This window comes from Dioscorea cayenensis, chromosome 15 (assembly GCF_009730915.1).
Source record: "Dioscorea cayenensis subsp. rotundata cultivar TDr96_F1 chromosome 15, TDr96_F1_v2_PseudoChromosome.rev07_lg8_w22 25.fasta, whole genome shotgun sequence".
Taxonomy (NCBI): Eukaryota; Viridiplantae; Streptophyta; class Magnoliopsida; order Dioscoreales; family Dioscoreaceae; genus Dioscorea; species Dioscorea cayenensis.
In genome coordinates this window covers 2,435,517-2,455,891 of record NC_052485.1, presented here as the reverse complement: position 1 = coordinate 2,455,891, position 20,375 = coordinate 2,435,517, and the positions used below count along the sequence as shown (strand labels likewise).

General features: G+C 30.7%; 2 protein-coding genes across 2 annotated transcripts; both read left to right on the top strand.

Annotated features, from left to right (window-relative positions):
• Window positions 1–11,803: 11,803 nt before the first annotated feature.
• LOC120276949 (pentatricopeptide repeat-containing protein At1g11710, mitochondrial-like) lies at window positions 11,804–13,136 on the top strand. Its single transcript, XM_039283689.1, has 2 exons — window positions 11,804–12,135; window positions 12,217–13,136. The coding sequence occupies exons 1-2, from the start codon at window positions 11,824–11,826 to the stop codon at window positions 12,736–12,738; spliced, it is 834 nt and encodes a 277-aa protein (XP_039139623.1). The 5' UTR covers window positions 11,804–11,823; the 3' UTR covers window positions 12,739–13,136.
• A 738-nt stretch (window positions 13,137–13,874) lies between these two features.
• Window positions 13,875–14,413, top strand: LOC120277968. Its single transcript, XM_039284845.1, has one exon. The coding sequence runs from the start codon at window positions 13,943–13,945 to the stop codon at window positions 14,291–14,293; it is 351 nt and encodes a 116-aa protein (XP_039140779.1). The 5' UTR covers window positions 13,875–13,942; the 3' UTR covers window positions 14,294–14,413.
• Window positions 14,414–20,375: the final 5,962 nt, after the last annotated feature.

The window sequence follows — 20,375 nt, the reverse complement described above, 5'->3', positions numbered from 1 at the left end:
GAAAGCGTGTGTATGAAGCCAGGAGGAAACGATCTGGGCCGTCCATGAATACTAAGTAGTCTTGGACGGTGAGATCGATGTTATCAAACATCTGTCATTTCATCATCAATCTGAGCCGTTGATCGTTAAATAAAAACATTTTTTTTTTCTATGTTACTAATTGTTTGCTTGGTTGATCATGAAATAATTTTAGTTAAATAATCTTACTAATTACTGTCAAGTTGTAATTTTTTTTAAAGATGCGTCTTGTCTATGGTAAAATTTTGAAGACAAAAGTTTTCTTCAAAAACAGAATATATAAGGAATTGCATAATGTGTGTGTATATCTAACATAAAAAAATTACTCTTCATTCAATATTAATTGATCCAAATTTTTTTGTTGAATTAAGAGTCAGATCTAGTATAATTTTTTAAAAGATGTTGTGTGTTGATGTCATGTGTGGCATCTTCAATTTTTTAAATTAGTGTAAAGATTTCATCTCATAGGTAAACAATCACCGGTAGTGAGTATAATAAATTGTTACTTAAATTGTGAATGGATAAGTTCAAGGTTGAATCCTTGGATTGATGCTATTATTGATGGATAAGTTCAAAGTTGAATCCTTGGATTGATGCTATTATTTCAGTAATGTGCAAATACTAATTCACCCAATTTATTTGTCTCATGTGATGTACATGTTTGATAACCCTTTTAAATGACACTGATTGTCATCTTTATAAAAATGATAGGTAATTAATATCCGCTTAGAGATTGTATTATAATAAAAAAGAAGGATCAAGAAAGACTTCTCTTTTTTATCATAATTTATTATTTTATAAGTAACAGTTTTTTATAAAGGTTAAACTTGCTGGAGATATTATAAAAGATGACTAATAATTTTTAAATGGTGAAATATCTCATAAGAAGTAAGAATTTATATACCACTACATTCACTTGCATTTAATGAAGAAAAAAAAAAAAAAAAACTCACACAAAAACATATGATAATTGTTTGAGAAAATAAATACATGAGGATATCACCTCTGTTCGGAGGACTTGGAGTTCTTGGGGCCCAGTGGTGAGGTTCATGGTGAGACCAGGCCTGCTGAGGAGGTTCACAACCCGGTTATGGGATAGGAGTTTAGTTGCAGGTGGAATTGAGGAGGGCCGTTGTTCCTTGTTTTTTGTTTTCATTTAGTTGTATCATTTGGTTTGGTTCTTCGGTTGTATCCTTACCACATCAAGTACATGGTAGGTATTTTCTTATAATAATATAGTGATTTATCCACTTTTAAAAAAAAAAGAAAATAAAATATATGAGCAGTTGACTTGATCAAATATACAAGATCACTCCTGTGACATGATTTCCCCATTATTAATGGAGCATCACTTGTTCAATATCTACTTTTTCAGTAACCATCCTTGGTATGCTGCTTAGCATGATGAAAAGAAAAGAAAAAAAACACACACTGTAATTCACAAAAGTCAATCATATATATACATATAGATTTATATACACAAAGAAATAATATATATGTATATAATTGATGAATCAGTTTTGGTGATAAAATTTTATGTATCACGTGATTCTAAACAAATTCAAAATAATTTTATAAAAAAATAAATGGCTCAGTCATTGTGATAAGTTAACTAAAATAATTATTTTAAAATTATTTAAACTTTTTAAAATAAATTTTAACAATAAATATTGAAAAATAAATTCTTTTATTAATTAAAAAACAAATATAGATTGTTCTATCATTCCATATCTCGGAAGGTAATCATCATAGTCTCAAAATTATAGCCGATGTTACGAGATGTTTGAGCATTTCTTCCCATAATGGTTTCCTTGGATTTTGACTCCACGACACAAAAATAAATGGAGATCAAAAGAAGAATTGTTGTAGTAGTGTAGATCAAAAGGAGGGCGAGGTGATAATTGTTCAGTAATAAGTATCCTTAAACTGTCAAAGCGTTCCCAGACTCCTCTTGAAACAAAGCCTAGACTGCCTAGTACAATCACAAACGTAATGGTTAACACAACCATGTTTTAATAAATTGATGGTCTATATATATATGTCCTGCAAATAGTTATTATATGAGTTTCAAATACAATCAAAATACAAAATAAAACAAGGGTATGCAAGCCACTCCGAGTCATGATAAATGAATTTGCCAGCTTGTACTCACATCACAAACATGTGTACAGAACAACAATGCAAAGGACTGCAGTTGTATCTATTAAACATGAAAACAATGTGCAAACTACTTTTTCATTGTTTTTCTCATTCCACACAAAGGACTATTATATCAACTATTCTCATATCGCACATTAAAAACTTAAGTGAACAACAAACATTTGATCTAAGAAGGCCAAAAAAAAATATTTGCTTTGCTATTGCTATTCTCGTTTCATAGATACTACTGTTCCATTACCAATTTACCATGTGGGTCTCTTGAATTGAGTTGTGTTTAATTGTACTAATTTAACAAAACACAATTATAATCATAAAAAAAATTATAAACTACTCCAAAGTCAATAGAAATTAAAAATTTTCTTATTTATGTTAAAAAAAAAAAGCTTTTATCACTTCAAAACTTTAATATAAGTTTAGTTGTGATGTTTGTGCAATCAAAGATAAATGATGAAAATAACAAATTAACAGTTTTTGCATGCCTTAGAAATGTCGAAGTTTGTTTAAATTATATTTTCACATATTAATATTTCCCTTCCTTCCATAGATTTGACTTTTCCATCCTCATCCATCGCAAATTATACAGTGTTCCAACTATCTCCAATTTAAAGTTAATAAGAAACAACCTATTAACGATTATAACATATGACTACTTTGAAAGATGAAGCAATTTTAAATAACTAACTAATCCAATATATATATATCATAATACATAGATGATGCAATTTTAAATAATTAATTAATCCAAAAGAAAAAAATATATTATAATGCACAGAACCTTTTTTGTTGTAGTAGTGTAGATCAAAAGAAGGAGAGCGAGGTGATAATCATTCAATAATAGGTATCCTAAAACTGATATTCTCATCAAAGCATTCCCAGACTCCTTTTGAAACAAATTCTAGTACAATCACAAATGCAATGGTTAACACAACCATGTTTTAATAAATTGCTGGTCTTAAAAAAAAATTATATCCTGCAAGTAGTTATTCATATGAGTTTCAAATATAATCAAAATACAAAATAAAACAAGGGTATGCAAGCCACTCCGAGTCATCTCACATCACAAACATATGTACGGAACAACAATGCAAAGTACTGTAGTTGTCTATATTAAACATGAAAACAATGATCAAACTACTTTTTCATTATTTTTCTCATTCCATACAAAAGGACTATTCTATCAACTATTCTAATATCGCACATTAAAAACTTAAGTGGACAACAAACATTTGATCTGAGAACAAAAAAAAAAAAGCAATTTGCCTTGTTATTGCTATTCTTGTTTCATAGATATTACTGTTCCATTACTGATTTACCATGTGGATCTCATGAATTAAGTTGCGTTTAATTGTATTAATTTAACAAAACACAATTATAATCTTAAAAAAAATTATAAATTACTCCAAACTCAATAGAAATTAAATTTTTTCTTATTTTTGTTAAAAAAACTTTTATCACTTCAAAACTTTAATATAAGTTTAGATGTGATGTTCATGCAATCAAGGATAAATGATGAAAATAACAAATTAATACTGAACTTTTGCATGACTTAAAAATGTCAAAGTTTGTTTAAATTGTATTTTTCACATACTAACATTTCTCTTCCTTCCATGGATTTGGCTTTTCCATCGTCATCCATTACAAATTATATAGTTTTCCAACTATCTTTAATTTAAAATTAATCAATAACAACCTATTAATAAGTATAAAATATGACTACTTCGAAAGATGAAGCAATTTTAAATAACCAACTAATCAAAATATATATATATATATATATATCATAATGCATAGATGAAGCAATTTTAAATAACCAATTACTCCAAAATAAATATATATATTATAATACATCAAACTTTTTTTGGAGTTATCTTCTTGTATATATATATATATATATATAAAGCTTCAGATGTTACTACTTACAATAAAGGAATTTGTTAATGGGAGGAGGATATAATTTGATTGATTAATAATATATGGTTATGTATATACATAAAAACAATTCAGAAACTACTTAAACAATTGTCTTTGTATTTAGTTTTATATTTGAATAAATCATACTAACCATTGTGTTTTGGATAATGAGAACAATGTAATTTTGACCCATACAAATTTCTTGCAGCAACTCCTCCAAGCATAATGATGAGAGAAAGGATCAAAATCCCTGCACACTTCACAATACAGCCACTACTTGCCATTGTTGTTTTGTTGTAGATCTATACAAGAAGTTATATATATATATATATATATATATATATATATATACGACATTTATAAAAGATTAGAAGTCGGATTATGAGATATAAGTTTATCCAGTTTTAAAAATTTTTAAAATAATTTATCAAAATCTTTAAAAAGTTATCTGCTTTTTCCAAAATAATAATAATTATTATAATATTAAAAAATAATTCATAATTTGATAAAATTAACTGCAGTCATAGTTTTAGAAATTATAAAAAAATTAATTATATTTTTATAAATAAATAAATTCATCATAGATTAAAATTTATTTATTTATTTTATAAATAAGTCACAAACCTCAATAATATATTGTTACAAGGGGGAGTTGAATCTCAACTTTTAAAACATCTCTCACTTTTGAGAGGAATAGTTACTATTTGTTTATATATGTGGAGGTTAATCAGATTAGATTGAAATAGATTAGTTGTTCACAAAATTTAAATATAAAAAAATTAATCGTTATATTTTATCATGCAATTAAATTAATTATGAAATTATATTTGGTTGTTATAATTAAGGATCCTCACAAATTTATAAAGATAGAAAAATATTAAATGATAAAATTAAATTGGTACACATCCATCGATAAGGATAAAAACATTTTATCCTTGAGAGAGGCAAATACAATTTTTTTATGAGCAATTTTGTTTCATGTATATCTAAATATTTAAACATTGATATAACCATGCCTTGTCCTTATATAAATTTACAATGATTAGATGTAAAAATAATAATAATATAGAGTATTTTTTGAATCATAAGTCAACTTTTTTATAAGTAGTGAAATATTTGTTACATTTTGTGAAGATATTATTATTTATATATTATAAAAACTTATTTGTAATTATTACAACAGCCAAATATGTTGTGAACAAAAGCATGAATTTAGATAACACTATGTTCATTGACATTCACATCAAGGGAAAAAAAAATTTATAATAATCTTTTGAGAAAGTAACCGGATTCTTATATTATTTTTATGATGTACATCTGGAGCTCAAAGACTATTTAATCATGTTTATATTCATAGCGTCTATTATTCCAGGGTAACTATATATAGCATGATTATCCGGTCATCAATGTAGCACTATTTATTCGACATTTGTATCTAGAATAACCATTCCTAGTACGGTGGAGAGAAAAAAAAAACCACTAAAAAAAGTTGGTTTAAAATTATTGATCAAGGGTATACTCTCAAGCACAATGAGAAGCTCATTATAGGGAATTTGGGAAAATCTTATAAAAGATGTGCCATGTCATGGTAAAAACCTCCAAAATCATTGTTATCAATAGCAAATGTATTTGATGGAGCTCCATCTAAATTGATTTTTTTCAATGGTAAAATAAGGCTATTATGTGAAGATTTAGATAATGTCATTATATATATATATATATATATAGCTCTCTTAAAATCCTATTTCAACTTCTAGTCATAGTACTTAAATTGTGAAAAACAAATTCAGAGTTGAATTTTTGGATTAATGCTATTGTTGCAGAAATATGTAAATATTAATTCACCCTATTTATTTGCCCTATGTGATGTACATGCTTGTCCCTTGATAATCTTTTTAAAGGGCACCAATTGTCATCTTTATTAAAAAATGATAGGTAATTAATATCTATTTAGAAATGTTATAATAAAAAGGAGGATAAAGAAATTTTTTTTTAAAATAACAATTCATTATTTTATCAGTAAAAGCTCTTTTTTTTTTAATAAAGGTTAGACTTTGCAAAGATATTATAAAAGATGACTAATAATTTTTAAACTAGTGAAATATCTCATAAGGAGAAGTAAGAATTTATATACCACTGCATTCTGTGCATTTAATGAAAAAGAAAAAAGAAAAAAAAAGAAAGAAAAACCCACACAAAAACATGTGATAATTGTTTGAGAAAGTAAATTCATGAGCAGTTGACTTGATCCAATATACGGGATCACTCCTGTGACATGATTTCCCCATTATTAACAAAGCATATATCTACGTTTTCAGTAACCATCCTCGGTATGCTGCTTAGCATGATGAAAAGAAAAAAAAAACACACTATAATTCACAAAAGTCAATCATATCAAATATATATGTTTAGTAATAGGCATCCTGAAACTGCTATTTTTGTAAAAACGTTCCTCAGCTCCTCTTGAAAGAAGGCCTAGTACAATCACAAACATAATGGTTAACACAACCATGTTTTAATAAATTGATTGTCTAAGTAAAAAAAAAATATATATATATATATATATATATATATATATATATATCCTGTAAGTAGTTATTAACATGAGTTTCAAATGCAACCAAACTATAAAATAAAGGAAGGGTGCAAACCACTACGAATCATGATAAATGAATTTGTCAACTTATATTCACATCAGAAACATGTGTACAAAACAAGAACACAAAGTACTGTAGTTGTATCTATTAAACATGAAAACAATGTGCAAACTACTTATGAGTCATGATAAATGAATTTGCCAACTTATATTCACATCAGAAACATGTGTACGAAACAACAACAACACAAAGTGCTGTAGTTGCAATGTGCAAACTACTTTTTCATTACACACACAGGACTATTCTGACAACTATTATTATATCACACTTTAAAAATTTAAGTGGACAACAAACATTTGATATGAGAAGGCAAAAAAAAAAAAGTTATTTGCCTTGTTATTGCTATTCTCATTTTGAATTCATAGATAGTACTGTTCCGTTACAAATTTACTATGTTGATTTCATGAATTGAGTTGCGCCTAGTTATACTAATTTAACAAAGCACAATTATAATCATAAAAAAAAAATTCATAAACTACTCCAAATTCAATAGATATTAAAAAAATTATTATTTATGTTAAAAAAAAATTATCACTTCAAAACTTTAGTATTAGTTTAGCTCTGATGTTCATGTAATCAAGAATAAATGATGAAAATAATAAATTAACACAAAACTTTTGCATGACTTAGAAATGATGAAGTTTGTTTAAATTGTATTTTCACATACTAATTCATAGATTTGGCTTTTCCATTGTCATCCATCCAAAGTATATAGTTTTCCAACTATCTCCAATTTAAAGTTAATAAGAAACAACCTTTTAATGATTATAACATATGATCGACTACTTTAAAAGGTGAAGCAATTTTAAATTGCCAACTAATCCCAAAAAAAAAAATTATCATAACGCATAGATGAAGCAATTTTAAATAACCAATTAATTCAAAAGAAAAGAAAAATATTATAATGTATAGGACCTTTTTCCCTTGTAGTAGTTTAGATCAACAGAAGAAAGGCAAGGAGATAATCGTTCATTAATACCCATTATACAACTGATATTGTTGTCCAAGTGTACCTCGACTCCTCCTGAAACAAAGGCTAGTACAATCACAAACGCAATGGCTAACAAAACAATGTTTTAACAAGTTAATGGTCTATGGAAAAAAAAATATATATCATGCAAGTAGTTATTAATATGAGTTTCAAATGCAATCAAAATACAAAATAAAACAAGTGAATGCAATCCACTCCGTGTCATAATAAATGAATTTGCCAACTTGTACTCACATCAAAACATGTGTATGGAATAACAATGCAAAGTACTCTAGTTGTGTCTATTAAACATGAAAACAATGTGCAAATTACTTTTTCATTGTTTTTCTCATTCCACACAAAGAACAATTATGTTAACTATTCTCATATCACACATTAAAAACATAAGAGGACAACAAACATTTGATCTAAGAAGACAGAAACTATTTGCATTGTCATTGTTACTCTCATTTCATAGATAGTACTGTTTCATTACCAATTTACCATGTGAATCTCATAAATTGAGTTGCGTCTAGTTGTACTAATTTAACAATACACAATTATAATCATATAAAAAAAAATCATAAACTACTCCAAAATCAATAGAAATTAAAAATTTTCTTATTTATGTTAAAAAACTTTTATTACTTCAAAACTTTAATATAAGTTTAGTTGTGATATTTATGCAATCAAGGATAAATGATGAAAATAATAAATTAACGCAAAACTTTTGCATGACTTAAAAGTGTCAAAATTTGTTTAAATTGTATTTTTCACACACTAATATTTCCCTTCCTTCCATGGATTTGACTTTTTCATCGTCATCCATCGCAAATTATATAGTTTTGCAACCATCTCTAATTTAAAATTAATAAAAAACAACCTATTAATGAGTACAACATATGACTATTTTGAAAGATGAAGCAATTTTAAACAGCCAACTAATCCAAAAAAGAAAAAAAAAAGAAAAATATCATAATGCATAGATGAAGCAATTTTAAATAACCAATTACATGTTTAAAAGAAAAATATATATATATATATATATATATATATTATAATGCATCGAACCTTTTTGGAGTTATCACATGTTTAAATTTTCTTATATATATATATATATATATATATAAAGCTTCAGATGTCACTACTTACAATAAACGAATTTGTTAATGGGAGGAGGACATAATTTGATTGATTAATAATATATGGTTATATAGATACATAAAAACAATTCAGAAACTACTTAAACAATTGTCTTTGTATTTAGTTTTATATTTGCATAAATCATACTAACCATTGTGTTTTAAATAATAATATTCATAGAATGGTGTCCCAGACAAATCTTTTGCAACAACTCCTCCAAGCATGATGATGAGAGAAAGGATCAAAATCGCTGCACACTTCACAATACGGCCACTAATTGCCATTGTTGTTTTGTTGTAGATCTATACAAGAAGTTATATATATATATATATATATATATATATAAGCGACATTATAAAAGATTAGAAGTCAGATTAGGAGATATAAGTTTATCCAGTTTTAAAAAATTTTAAAATAGTTTATCAAAATCTTTAAATTAAAAGTTATCTGCTTTTTCCAAAATAATAATTATTATTATTATTATAATATTAAAAAATAATTCATAGTTTGAGTTTTGATAAAATTAACTACAGTCATAGTTTTAGAAATTATAAAAAATTTAATTATATTTTTATAAATAAATAAATTCATCATAGATTAGAATTTATTTATTTATTTTATAAATAAGTCACAAACCTCAATAATATATTGTTAGGAAGGGGACTTGAATCTCAAGTTTTAAGACATCTCTCACTTTTGAGAGGAATAGTTACTATTTGTTTATATAAGTGGAGGTTAGTCAGATTGGGTTGAAATAGATTAGTTGTTCACAAAATTTAGATATGGAAAAAAAATTTAATCTTTATATTTATCATGCAATTAAATAAATTATGAAATTATATTTGGTTGTTATACTTAAAACATCCTAACAAATTTATAAAGATTGCAAAATATTAAATGATAAAATTAAATTGGTACACGTCCATTGATAAGGTATTAAGGATAAAAACTTTTTATCCTTGAGAGAGGCAAATACAATTTTTTTATGAGCAATTTTGTTTCATGTATATCCGAATATTTAAACATTGAGATGCAAATACAAACCCCTATAGTTTAGGGTTTAGGGTATAGAATTTAGGATTTAGGATTTTAGGTCTAGTATTTATTATTTAGGGTTTTAGTTTTTAGATTTCTAGGTATAAATTTAGTAGTATATGGGTTTAAGATTTTAGATATAATTTTATAATTTTTTTTATTTCAAGAATTTAAGAATTTTTAAAGTTTATATTTAAAGTTTATAAAAAAATAATAATAATAATGATATGGATGATAATGTAGAATCGTAGATGGCAAGTTGGCATCTACGTCAGATATTGTATGTAGACATGTACGATGACGTGAAGAAATACGTGGAATATGGATGATTATAAATGCAAGTATGCCACATGATCCATACAGCCTGATGATGCCTTTATTACCTCCTAGAAAAAGCATCATTTAACTACTGCATGGTGCTAGGGGTGGACATGGGCTGAGCTAGATCGGGTCTGGGTTGGGCCAGTCTAGAAAATGCAATTTATATATTCGGGCTACGCTGACCCATGTTCGGGTCAAATTATTTTGGTCTAAACTCAGCCCATTTGATTTTCATTATGCTTAGGCCTGGCCTAGCCTGACTCAAAAAGTAGATAAGTTTTTACAAATTAATAAAAATAACTAAATAAAGCCACTATTACAACCTATTAAACAATTAAATAAAAAAAAGACAAAATTAGATGGAAAAGAATGCACATATCCCTACACATACATGATACATATATTAAAAAACAAAAGCAAAGCCTAGAAAGTTATCTAGTATTTTCAAACATACATATATATATATTATTTATTCAGGTTGGGCCAGATCGGGTTAGGATAAAATTCATCTAATCCAAGCCCAGTCTGAAATTCAATCCGGACTACATATTTGAGCCCAACCCGACTTTTTAAGACAATTTTTTAAGTCCATATTTTATATTTTTTGAGCTGGGCTCATGCCAACTCATGGGTCACTTGACCCATGTCCACCCCTACATGGTGCGGAGGAAGCATGACAACATATATCTTATATGAATTTTTTTTATTTAAAAAAATATATAATGTTTGATTATTATTGGGCGTTCATTAGATTTTTCTAATTTTTTTGTCTTTTTGTGATCTGTAGCTATATGTTACGTGAAATAAATTTAAAAAATATGTTTAATTTACATTTGTCAAATAATAAGAAGTATTTATTAATTTATCACTCCCTCAGTCAGAGAATGCATGTCATCTTCTCCAAAACGCCAGTGTTTTATTATTATTATTATTATTATGTTCACAAAGCCATTGAAGTTCCTCAAGAGCATCAGCGGCAACGAAGAAGTCATCCTCCAAGCCATCATCTCCAACCTCAAGCTCCAACAATGGCGTTCCTTGCGCCGTCTCTCTCCTCTACTCACCGATTCCATCGTCTACCGCTTCATCCTCTCCTCCTTCTCCTCCTCCTCCCCCAACATCGCCCTCCGCTTCTTCAACTTCGCCTCCCACTCCCTCCCTCTCAGCCTTCACTGTCACTCCGCCCTCCTCCACCTCCTCTGCTCCGCTAAGATGTTCGACGCTGCTCTCCCCATCATCCACCGCCTCATCCTCGAGCACCGAGTCCATCCACTGCTTCTGCTTTCAATCCCTTACTGAAACCAATACGTCTCTCACCTCCACACCTGCTGTCTTCGACGCTCTAATCCGTGCTTGTACTCAGATCAACGCCGGTGACGATGCGTATGCGGTGATTCTGAAGCTAAGATCCGAGGGTTTCCTGATCTCCATCCACGCCTGGAACAACCTCTTGAACCATGCCTTGATGTCCAGCCATGACACCAGCCGGTTCTGGGAGCTGTTTGATGAAATGCTCTCCTTTGGGTATGTAGAAAATGTCAACACTTTCAATCTGGTTATCTATGCGCTTTGCCAGGGATTGCAAAGGTCCTGGAAGCCTTCTCAGTGATGTATAGAATGCTGAAGCTTGGGTTTGTTCCAAATGCTGTGAGTTTCAACATGCTTGTTGATGGTTGTTGCCGGAACGGCGAGGTTGATCTTGCTCTTCAGCTTGTGAAAAAAATTTCACTGGTCTCTGGGAGAAGAGTTGAGCCAAATGCAGTAACTTTTAACAGCATTCTCAATGGGCTTTGCAAAGCTGGGAAGCTGGAGATTGCTGAGAGAGTGTTTAGAGAGGACATAAAAGAACCAAATGTGAGAAGCTATGCAACTCTCATTGATGGATATGCTAGAGATGGGCAGATGGTTAATGCTCTCAAGGTGTTTGATGAAATGCTTGAGAAAGGCCTTATGCCTAATGTTGTTGTGTATAACTCACTCATGCATTGGCTTTTCAAGCAGGGCTATGCCGAGGAGGCTTCGGTGTTCTTGTCGGATATAATGCAGTGCTCTGTCTCTCCTGACAAGTTCACGTATTCAACAATTATCGATAGTTGTTGCAGAAATGGTGATTTGCGAGAAGCGGTCCGGGTTTATCGGAGGATTAGAGAAGAAAACCTTGTGATAGATTCAGCTCCTTATAATAGTTTGATCAATTGTTTATGCAAGCATGGTAAGTTTAGAGAAGCTAGACAATTACTTGGGATTATGATCACTAGTGGTTCAGCTCCTGATGTTGTGACCTTTACTTCTCTTATTGATGGATACTGCAAAGGAAGTAGATTAGATGATGCTCTTGAAACTTATGATGGAATGGTGAAGTCCGGAGAGAAGCCTAATCTTGTGACATATAATGCATATGTTAATGGTTTGTGCAGAACTGAATCAGTTGATGTTGCGAGGCATGTCGCCGAGAATACGAGGATGGATGTGTTCACTTATAACACTCTGATGAATGGGTATTGCAGCAGTACGAGGGATTGAGGAAGCATTGAATTTATATGAGGAAATGAGAGAAAGAGGAGTCATGGTGAATGTAGTGACTTACAATGTGTTGATCAATCATCTTTGTAAGTTCAAGTGTTTTCAGGAAGCAAAGGAGTTGATGAAGGTGATGTGCAAGAAGGGTTTGATTCCAGATAGTATTACTTACACTACTCTGATCACTGAGTTTTGCAAGCATTGCAGTGCAAACGAAGCCATTGAACTGCATGATTACATGGTGCTTAGAGGTGTGCCTGTTGATCAGCATGCACAAAATGCCATTAAGCTTTTGATTCAAAGAGAAGGTTTGCCTGATGATAATGGTTCTATTAATGAATGATGTATACTCAGAGAAAGTCAGATTGTTGTATAATATATTTTTTTTTTAAAAGAAAAGAGTTGGGTCACCTTGGTACCACTTCCCGCCAAAATTATTTAGTGAGTTTTCTTTATTAATTAAGATTTTTGAAAAATTAATATTAATGAGCCGTAGGTAATTAGGGATAATTTAGGGGTTTTCTTTTGTTAGAGTTAACCAAAGAAAAACTTCAAGCGGTATATTTGTTACTCGAGTTCTATTACAATTTTTTACTAAAATTCATTAAAAATTTTTATAAGTGGTGAGAATTCAAATTATGGATAATAGAGTAAAAGATATAATTCTGCGAGTGCGTAATGATAATGTGTAGGTATTGACTATATACATATCTCTCTCACTTGTTCCAGTGAATTTTGTGCACGTATTTATTTATTTTTTTAAAAAATATAGATATATATATATAATTGTTCAATGATAAATTTTTTTATAAGATGTAATTATGCAAACAATGAATAATTGTTATTAATTAAAAGAATCAATTTTTTTAATAAAAACAAAAAAAAAATTTGTCTGGGAATCCAACCACCGATCCGTGGGCCGTGGCCACCACGAAAGCTTAACGCACGTTCCACGTGTCTCACTGCACTTAAAGAATCAAATTCCTTCCCAAAATAGCCCTACCATTCCCCGATTGTCCCCAATCTCTTCCCAAAATACACCTTCCCTCCAGTTCCCAGTTTTGGCCCGCCAATGTTCCCCTTTTTAAATCCACAAACACTCCCTCTCGTTTCCCAATCTTCCCGCCTTCCCACTCTTTTCCATAAATACCCCTCTAAACCCTCATCACTCCTCCAAGAAACCACTTCTCTCTCTTCAATCTCCACTATGAGCCGCCGTCTCCGCCATGATCGGCTTCACCGCTTCCTCCGCCCCGGTGCTCTCGCGCGCCTCCGTGACTCGAGGATCAGCGCCCGGTCTCCTAGATCTAGCTCCAAAGCTCAGCTCCTTCTCCCTTGCCTTCCTCCTTCGTCTCCTTCGCCTTCTCCTGACCAGATCGATGGATTTCCCTGCTTTTATGTCAGGGTCTCTGGCCCTAGGCGTCCCCAGCGGAAGAGGCTCGCTGCTTCGAAGTCCATCTTCTTTGTAGCTTCTTCCCCGACTAATCCTTCTTCTCCGGAGCCTTCTGATCAGGTGTTGGATTTCATTAGCGGTGCTGATCTTCTTGTGGCTCGTTGATTGAGTTTCCCTGTCGATTTTGGAATTCTTTTGTTGAGTATTAGTGAAATATAGATGGAGATTGGGTCGATCTGGGCTTAATAAATTTTCCCTTTTGGGGGTTTAGGGTTTTTGTTGTTATATTTTTCAGTGGAAGACTCTTTGTGTAGATCTGATTGAAAAAAAATGCTTATATTTGGGAATAAATGAAAAATATAACTTCAATTTGCTTCTTTCTCTCTTGTCCAAAGTAGTAGCGTTGTGTAATAGTTGGGTCTTAATGCGGGTTTTAGCAGTCAATATGTTCAATTGTGGGAATAATTGAGGTGTGTATGCATTGGTTTATCTGTTCAAGATTGTGCTTTTAGTGTGGTGTTTCTTGTTTGGGAGTATCTTCAATTAATTCTAAATGATTTTAAGGCTTCATATTAAATAGTCTGATAATTTGAGTGAGCTAAATCTCTTTCATTGGAACATAATTTGCCATTTCTCTGTGTCCTTAATTGCAATGCAGATTGTAATTTAGACTTGCATACAGAGTAATTCTTCTTGGTTTTGCTCATTTGCAAAGTATATCAAGTTCCTTTATAATTTTGCTTACTTAGGACTTGGTTTCTTTATTGACTGCTCTTCTTCATCTGTTGATCGTGGAAGTAGAATAAATAACAAATGCAATGTAGATTAGAGGCTGGTAATGATTGCTGGTTTGTTAGTTGTCTTTGCAGGAAGGTGAGCATCTTTATGGTCTCTTGTTGTTTTTCAATTGCAGACTGTAGTTACTTCTTGACAAGGATTATTGTTGCTTTACCATGTGATGGTTTGAATGACTTGTTTTTGTGCTGATACTTCATTGATTGCTTTATGATGCTTGCAGCCAGTTTACCGCTATATATATGGACCTTGTTGAATGATTTATGTGGATGATAAATAATGGCTAACTTCATCCTTTTGATTCAATTGGTAAGTCCTTTATCCTCGATATTTCTCTGATATTTGCTGATCCTTAGTTGTTCATATTGGAGTGTTAACACACATTTGAAGTATTTGCACTTTTTCATCGTTTGTACTACTTTTAGACCATAGTATCTGGTAGTTTCTTTTTGGTTCCTTTATGTAGCTATGCTATTTCCGTTGTTTATCATACTTGATTCTTGTTTGGTTTGCAAAATAAAAATTCAATCTTTTCTGCGCTGAGATAATAATTGTTTTATAGCAATTAATGTAGAATTTACTACATTGGTTGGTGTAGGTTTGATACCATAAATTCCCTATAACGCAAACATGCAATTAGCCAATTAATAATACCAATGATAAATTTTACCAAGTTGGCTACTCAGAATGAACTACTATGTCCATAATGATGTTTCTTAACATAAATTTGGTTGTGTTTTTCTATGTTGGTTTTAACCATTTTTTAATTGAGAATTAAATTACTAATCCTAGTCAACTTTCATGTAACAATGAGTGTGCTCTAAAAAGCTGTATTATTCTACAACGTCTCTAATATTTTTATCCCCTTATATTTCTTTCTAAAATTTTGACTTGGTTCTTTATCTTTGCGGCATTTAGGTTGATTCCTGTCACACATGATTGTTGACACCTTGTTATTTCATGCTGATTCTTAGCCTCCTTATGCAAATGTTTTGTCTTGGTATGTTTACAAAAACTTGCTTTGCTTAAATATGGCAATTAGCTATTCATCATTAGGGGCAGCAACTTATGATTCTTGCATCTGGCTTACCTGTCATAATCCTAGCAAAGCATTTACGGTCTTTTTCTTAACTTGAGTGCTCCATTTAAATTGGGTTCCTCAAGGAGTGGTGGCCCACTCTGTGGGAAACTATGAAAAGAGTACTATCTAATACTTTAAATCAGGATAAATGAGGAATGCCTCAATTCTGAAATTATAGATTTTTCAGAAGTTTTGATATTGTCACTAGTATCTGATTGGCTTGTTCAGATATGTTTGTCATTTTCTGACATGTGGAATAGAGTCATGCAAATGGTAAATACTAGAAGACTGCGTGAACTTGATGTTGTTTAGGTTTTACATTCAGAGCCAAATATTTAATACCTCTCAATTGACTTGCTTGTCTGTATAAATTTTTTCTCCTGCATGATATATATCATTTTTTGTCACCTCTGACATGAGCTACCCCCAAATCTTGTCACCACTAGAGGGCGAACCCCTGTTGAACTTGCAAAGAGCAGATTGATTAGAGTAACAGTTGGAGGAACTACACTTACCCCTTGGCCTTTTCTCATTTCAGTACTTAAATTTCTTAGATTTTCCTGCAGTCCCTTGAAATGAATAATTTCTACAAGCTACGAGAACATCCAAATTTTCAGCCGGAAATTTTTACATTAGAACATTTTGAATAATCTTCACAGTATTATAAGATAGGTCTGCTAGATTATCTCACATTGAACTGGATATAATTTTGGTGTGAATTTGGTTGTATCATCCTAAAATTTTCTTAGCTGGATAGTTGCTTTCAACTTTCAAATTTTATGGATAAAACGACAATTGTTAATTTTGTGATATTGCGGTGGTTGAGCGATGCTAACATATGGTGTGGTGCACTTTTTCTATAAGACAAGAACCAAGAATTATTACCCTCTATTTGATAGTTCTTCCTCCATTCCTGTCGCATCAAGTCCACTAAGGAAGATGGCTGTTCAAGTCTGAGAAAAAAAGATTACTGAATGCATCTGCTAAATTGAAGCAGTGGTCTATTTTGTTTTAGTTGTCAACCTAATTCATCTTAGACTTAGTCTCTTAAATTTTTCTCTAGCCCTGTAAATGAAGCCTCTTGTTTTCCTTGCTGGCCGTCCTTGTTTTTACATTGTGGCCACATGTTTTCCTGCCTAATTTAATTAAGGAGTTTGAAATATTGCAGCTTTGAAAATTCCTCACCGATGAAAGTCCATGTGATATGATATCTCAAATCCGGGCTAAAACGACAAACACCGCAAAGCAGGTTGGTAGATCACATCAACCTCAATTCAAGGATGCCAAATTCTAGTTCTCCTGTTTTGCATTCATTTATGACCTTGGATTTTGATGGTAAAATTCTTTGCTGCAGAACAGTCTGGGAAGTTTAAATTGCATTGGGTGGTAGTCTTGGTTATGATGTGCAAGGCATATCCATATCCGAGCAAACATTCAAAAGTTGATTCTAATTGCTCTTGTCATTATCTGAGAATGCAGGATTGTTACGGTGCTTCTTCAAAGGATATATAACCCATTCTATGGTGGTTTTTGGTTTTTCAGCCAAAAGGTGACTTGTTTGTAGCGTTCTTCATGATTTAAAATAAAGAAAAGTGACAAGCAGCTTTGAAGATGGAACCATTAGGCAATTAATGCACTCCTCTGGTACAGGTAGAGTTTATAATTTTTTGCAAAACTGAGATTCCATTGATTATTTTAATTGCCTCCTCATTAGAAAATCAGACTAGTGTCCCAAAGTCCAAGTTCCAATCCAGTTGTCTTTAAAGAAATTGTTTTCTATTTAACATCTAGATTTACTTGTAGCTCACTACCAAGGCACCAACCATGTATAGTTGACTTCATGGCCGAAGGAAAGGTTCTGCACACCATTACTCCTATGAACATACGTGTGAAAGATTATATACGGATTATTTATTTACTTTTATCTCATTCCTATATGGATTTTCTCAACATAGTTTTCATGCAAATTGATTTTATCTTGTGGTTTGTCTGTTTACATTGGTGAAAAATAGTCTTTAGGTGCATACCGTGCATGCACTTCAGAAAAAGAATTTTTTTATTTTTTATTTTGGAAAAAGAGCTTTTTGTGTGTTGGTGATGTTGAACCAACCATCACTAATTTCAGAACATAATAAAAGTCAAGGTTGTCATCAAGTAACTTGCTTTGTTCATGGCTGTAACTTTACAGGTTGTCTCACAAATAATTGGTACCCTCAAACACACTTTGCCGGTTGCTGAAATTTGGTGAAGTTACATCTCCATTTTCAGGTACAGGCTGTGAAACTAAGTAGAAGTATTTTTTATTTGTTTTTTAACTTGTGACATTGCAAATTATATCTGGGATAAACAACTTAAATGGCTTTTTACTTTTTCATGTGTTTTTATATAAATAATGGTTTTTGTGTTTTGTGTTGATCTTTGTCTTCTAATATTTTTATTGTAATTTTTTTTTTATTTATGCTAATAGTTTATCTATTTTTCACAAATGTATATATATAATAAAATGGTTGGAATTCCACGGAAAAGAGAAATCCTTCATGCTTGTATAAAACTTTTCATTCCATATTATCTCTTAATTTATCATTTCTTTCTTTTGTTATAAACTTCATTCTAACTATTTTGATAATTTCCTGGAAGAAAATAATTATTGTTTTGTAACCGTGGTTACTTTAATCTGAGTGATTAATATTATGATTTTTTATTTTTTTATTACTCTGGCGGCTAAGCCAAAATCACTGTCACGAGTGACTTTCTTTTTAATCCGAGGACAGAAGTAGCTTTCTTTTCTTGTCTCGCACTTTTTTTCCCTAGTGGTCCACAAGGCAACTTGCATCCAAGATTCACATTGGTTGCTTGTCATGTAAGTTATATATATAGACAAACATATATATGACATGTATATGACATATATATATATATATATATATATATATATATATATATATAGCATCATCAGGGGACGTCCCTAAATTTCAAATCAGGGATTCATAGAGCATCGAGTAAAAATCGGCTCTTATCATTATAAAGAGAAACCGCGTTACAGATCTAAACGATCATAGCATGAAAAAGGTGTCGATTTATATAATCAATCAACCATCGGATGATGATCCAACGCCTTAGATTTAAAACGTCCCTAGATTTCAAATCTAGGGACTTACTTAGATGATGTTTTCCCATATATATATAGTGACAACCCCACGGATATATTCATCTGTGGTGTCTTTAGATTTCAAATCTAGAAATGTCCATAATGGTCATCGTATAATAATCTGACGGTTCTTATCATTATGAACAGTAGAAATCACGTTCTATAGTGTCGTACAGTGATCATGAACAGTAAAAAATGTACAATATTTATATAAACAATTAACCATCGGATGATGATTCAACGGTTTAAATTCAAAACGTCCTTAAATTTCAAATCTAAGGATTTATCTAGATGATTTTTTTTTCATATATATATATATATACATATATGCATAATATGAGGTTCAATCCTCTATGGACGTCCAATTATTAGCCGTTGGATCACGATCCAACGGCTGACATTGATGAACAGTATTACTGTTTATTATACTGTTCCAAACAGTAATTACTGTTCATATTACTATAGTATATACTGTTCATCAATGTTAGCCGTTTGATCAAGATCCAACGGCTGATAATGGACATCCATAGATTTCTTATCTATGGACGTCCATAGGAGATGTAAATTCGCATAATATGTATATATATTATAGTGGATAATATATAATATTATATATATATGACATATATACATAATATATTAATATATTTATTTTTTTAATTCTATTGTAACAAATTATTTATATAAATTTATTTAAATGATTTTTCTTCTAATGATTTTTCTTTATAAAATTTTTAAATTTTAAAAAATAATTTTAGAAGAAGTTTTTAGTTTGGTGAATGATGTGATCATACAAGTTTTACTATAAATTTTGTTAATATTTATAATTTTTTTAAATTAGTCATAGTAGTATGATAACTAATAAATCTTTAAATTTCAAATTAATTTATTTTGTAAATTTAATTATAATTTTTTGAAATAATAGTTTTGCCCTCAATTTTACTCCCAAGTGTTAGTATGATAACTAATAAATTTTTAAATTTCAAGTAGTTAGGGGTATTAACATGGGTCTCTCATACGGCATGCATAGGATGAGAGTTTGAATTCTCGTTGAAAGAATTAACTCATTGGTGATGCTACAATGCTACATTCTCCCACGTGTACCACGAGGAAAGGATGTGTTTGAGATATTAATTAACACATATACACTCCTTTGACAGTCATGAGGATGTGTTTCGAGATATTAATTAACATATGTACACTCTTTGGCAGTCATATTTGAA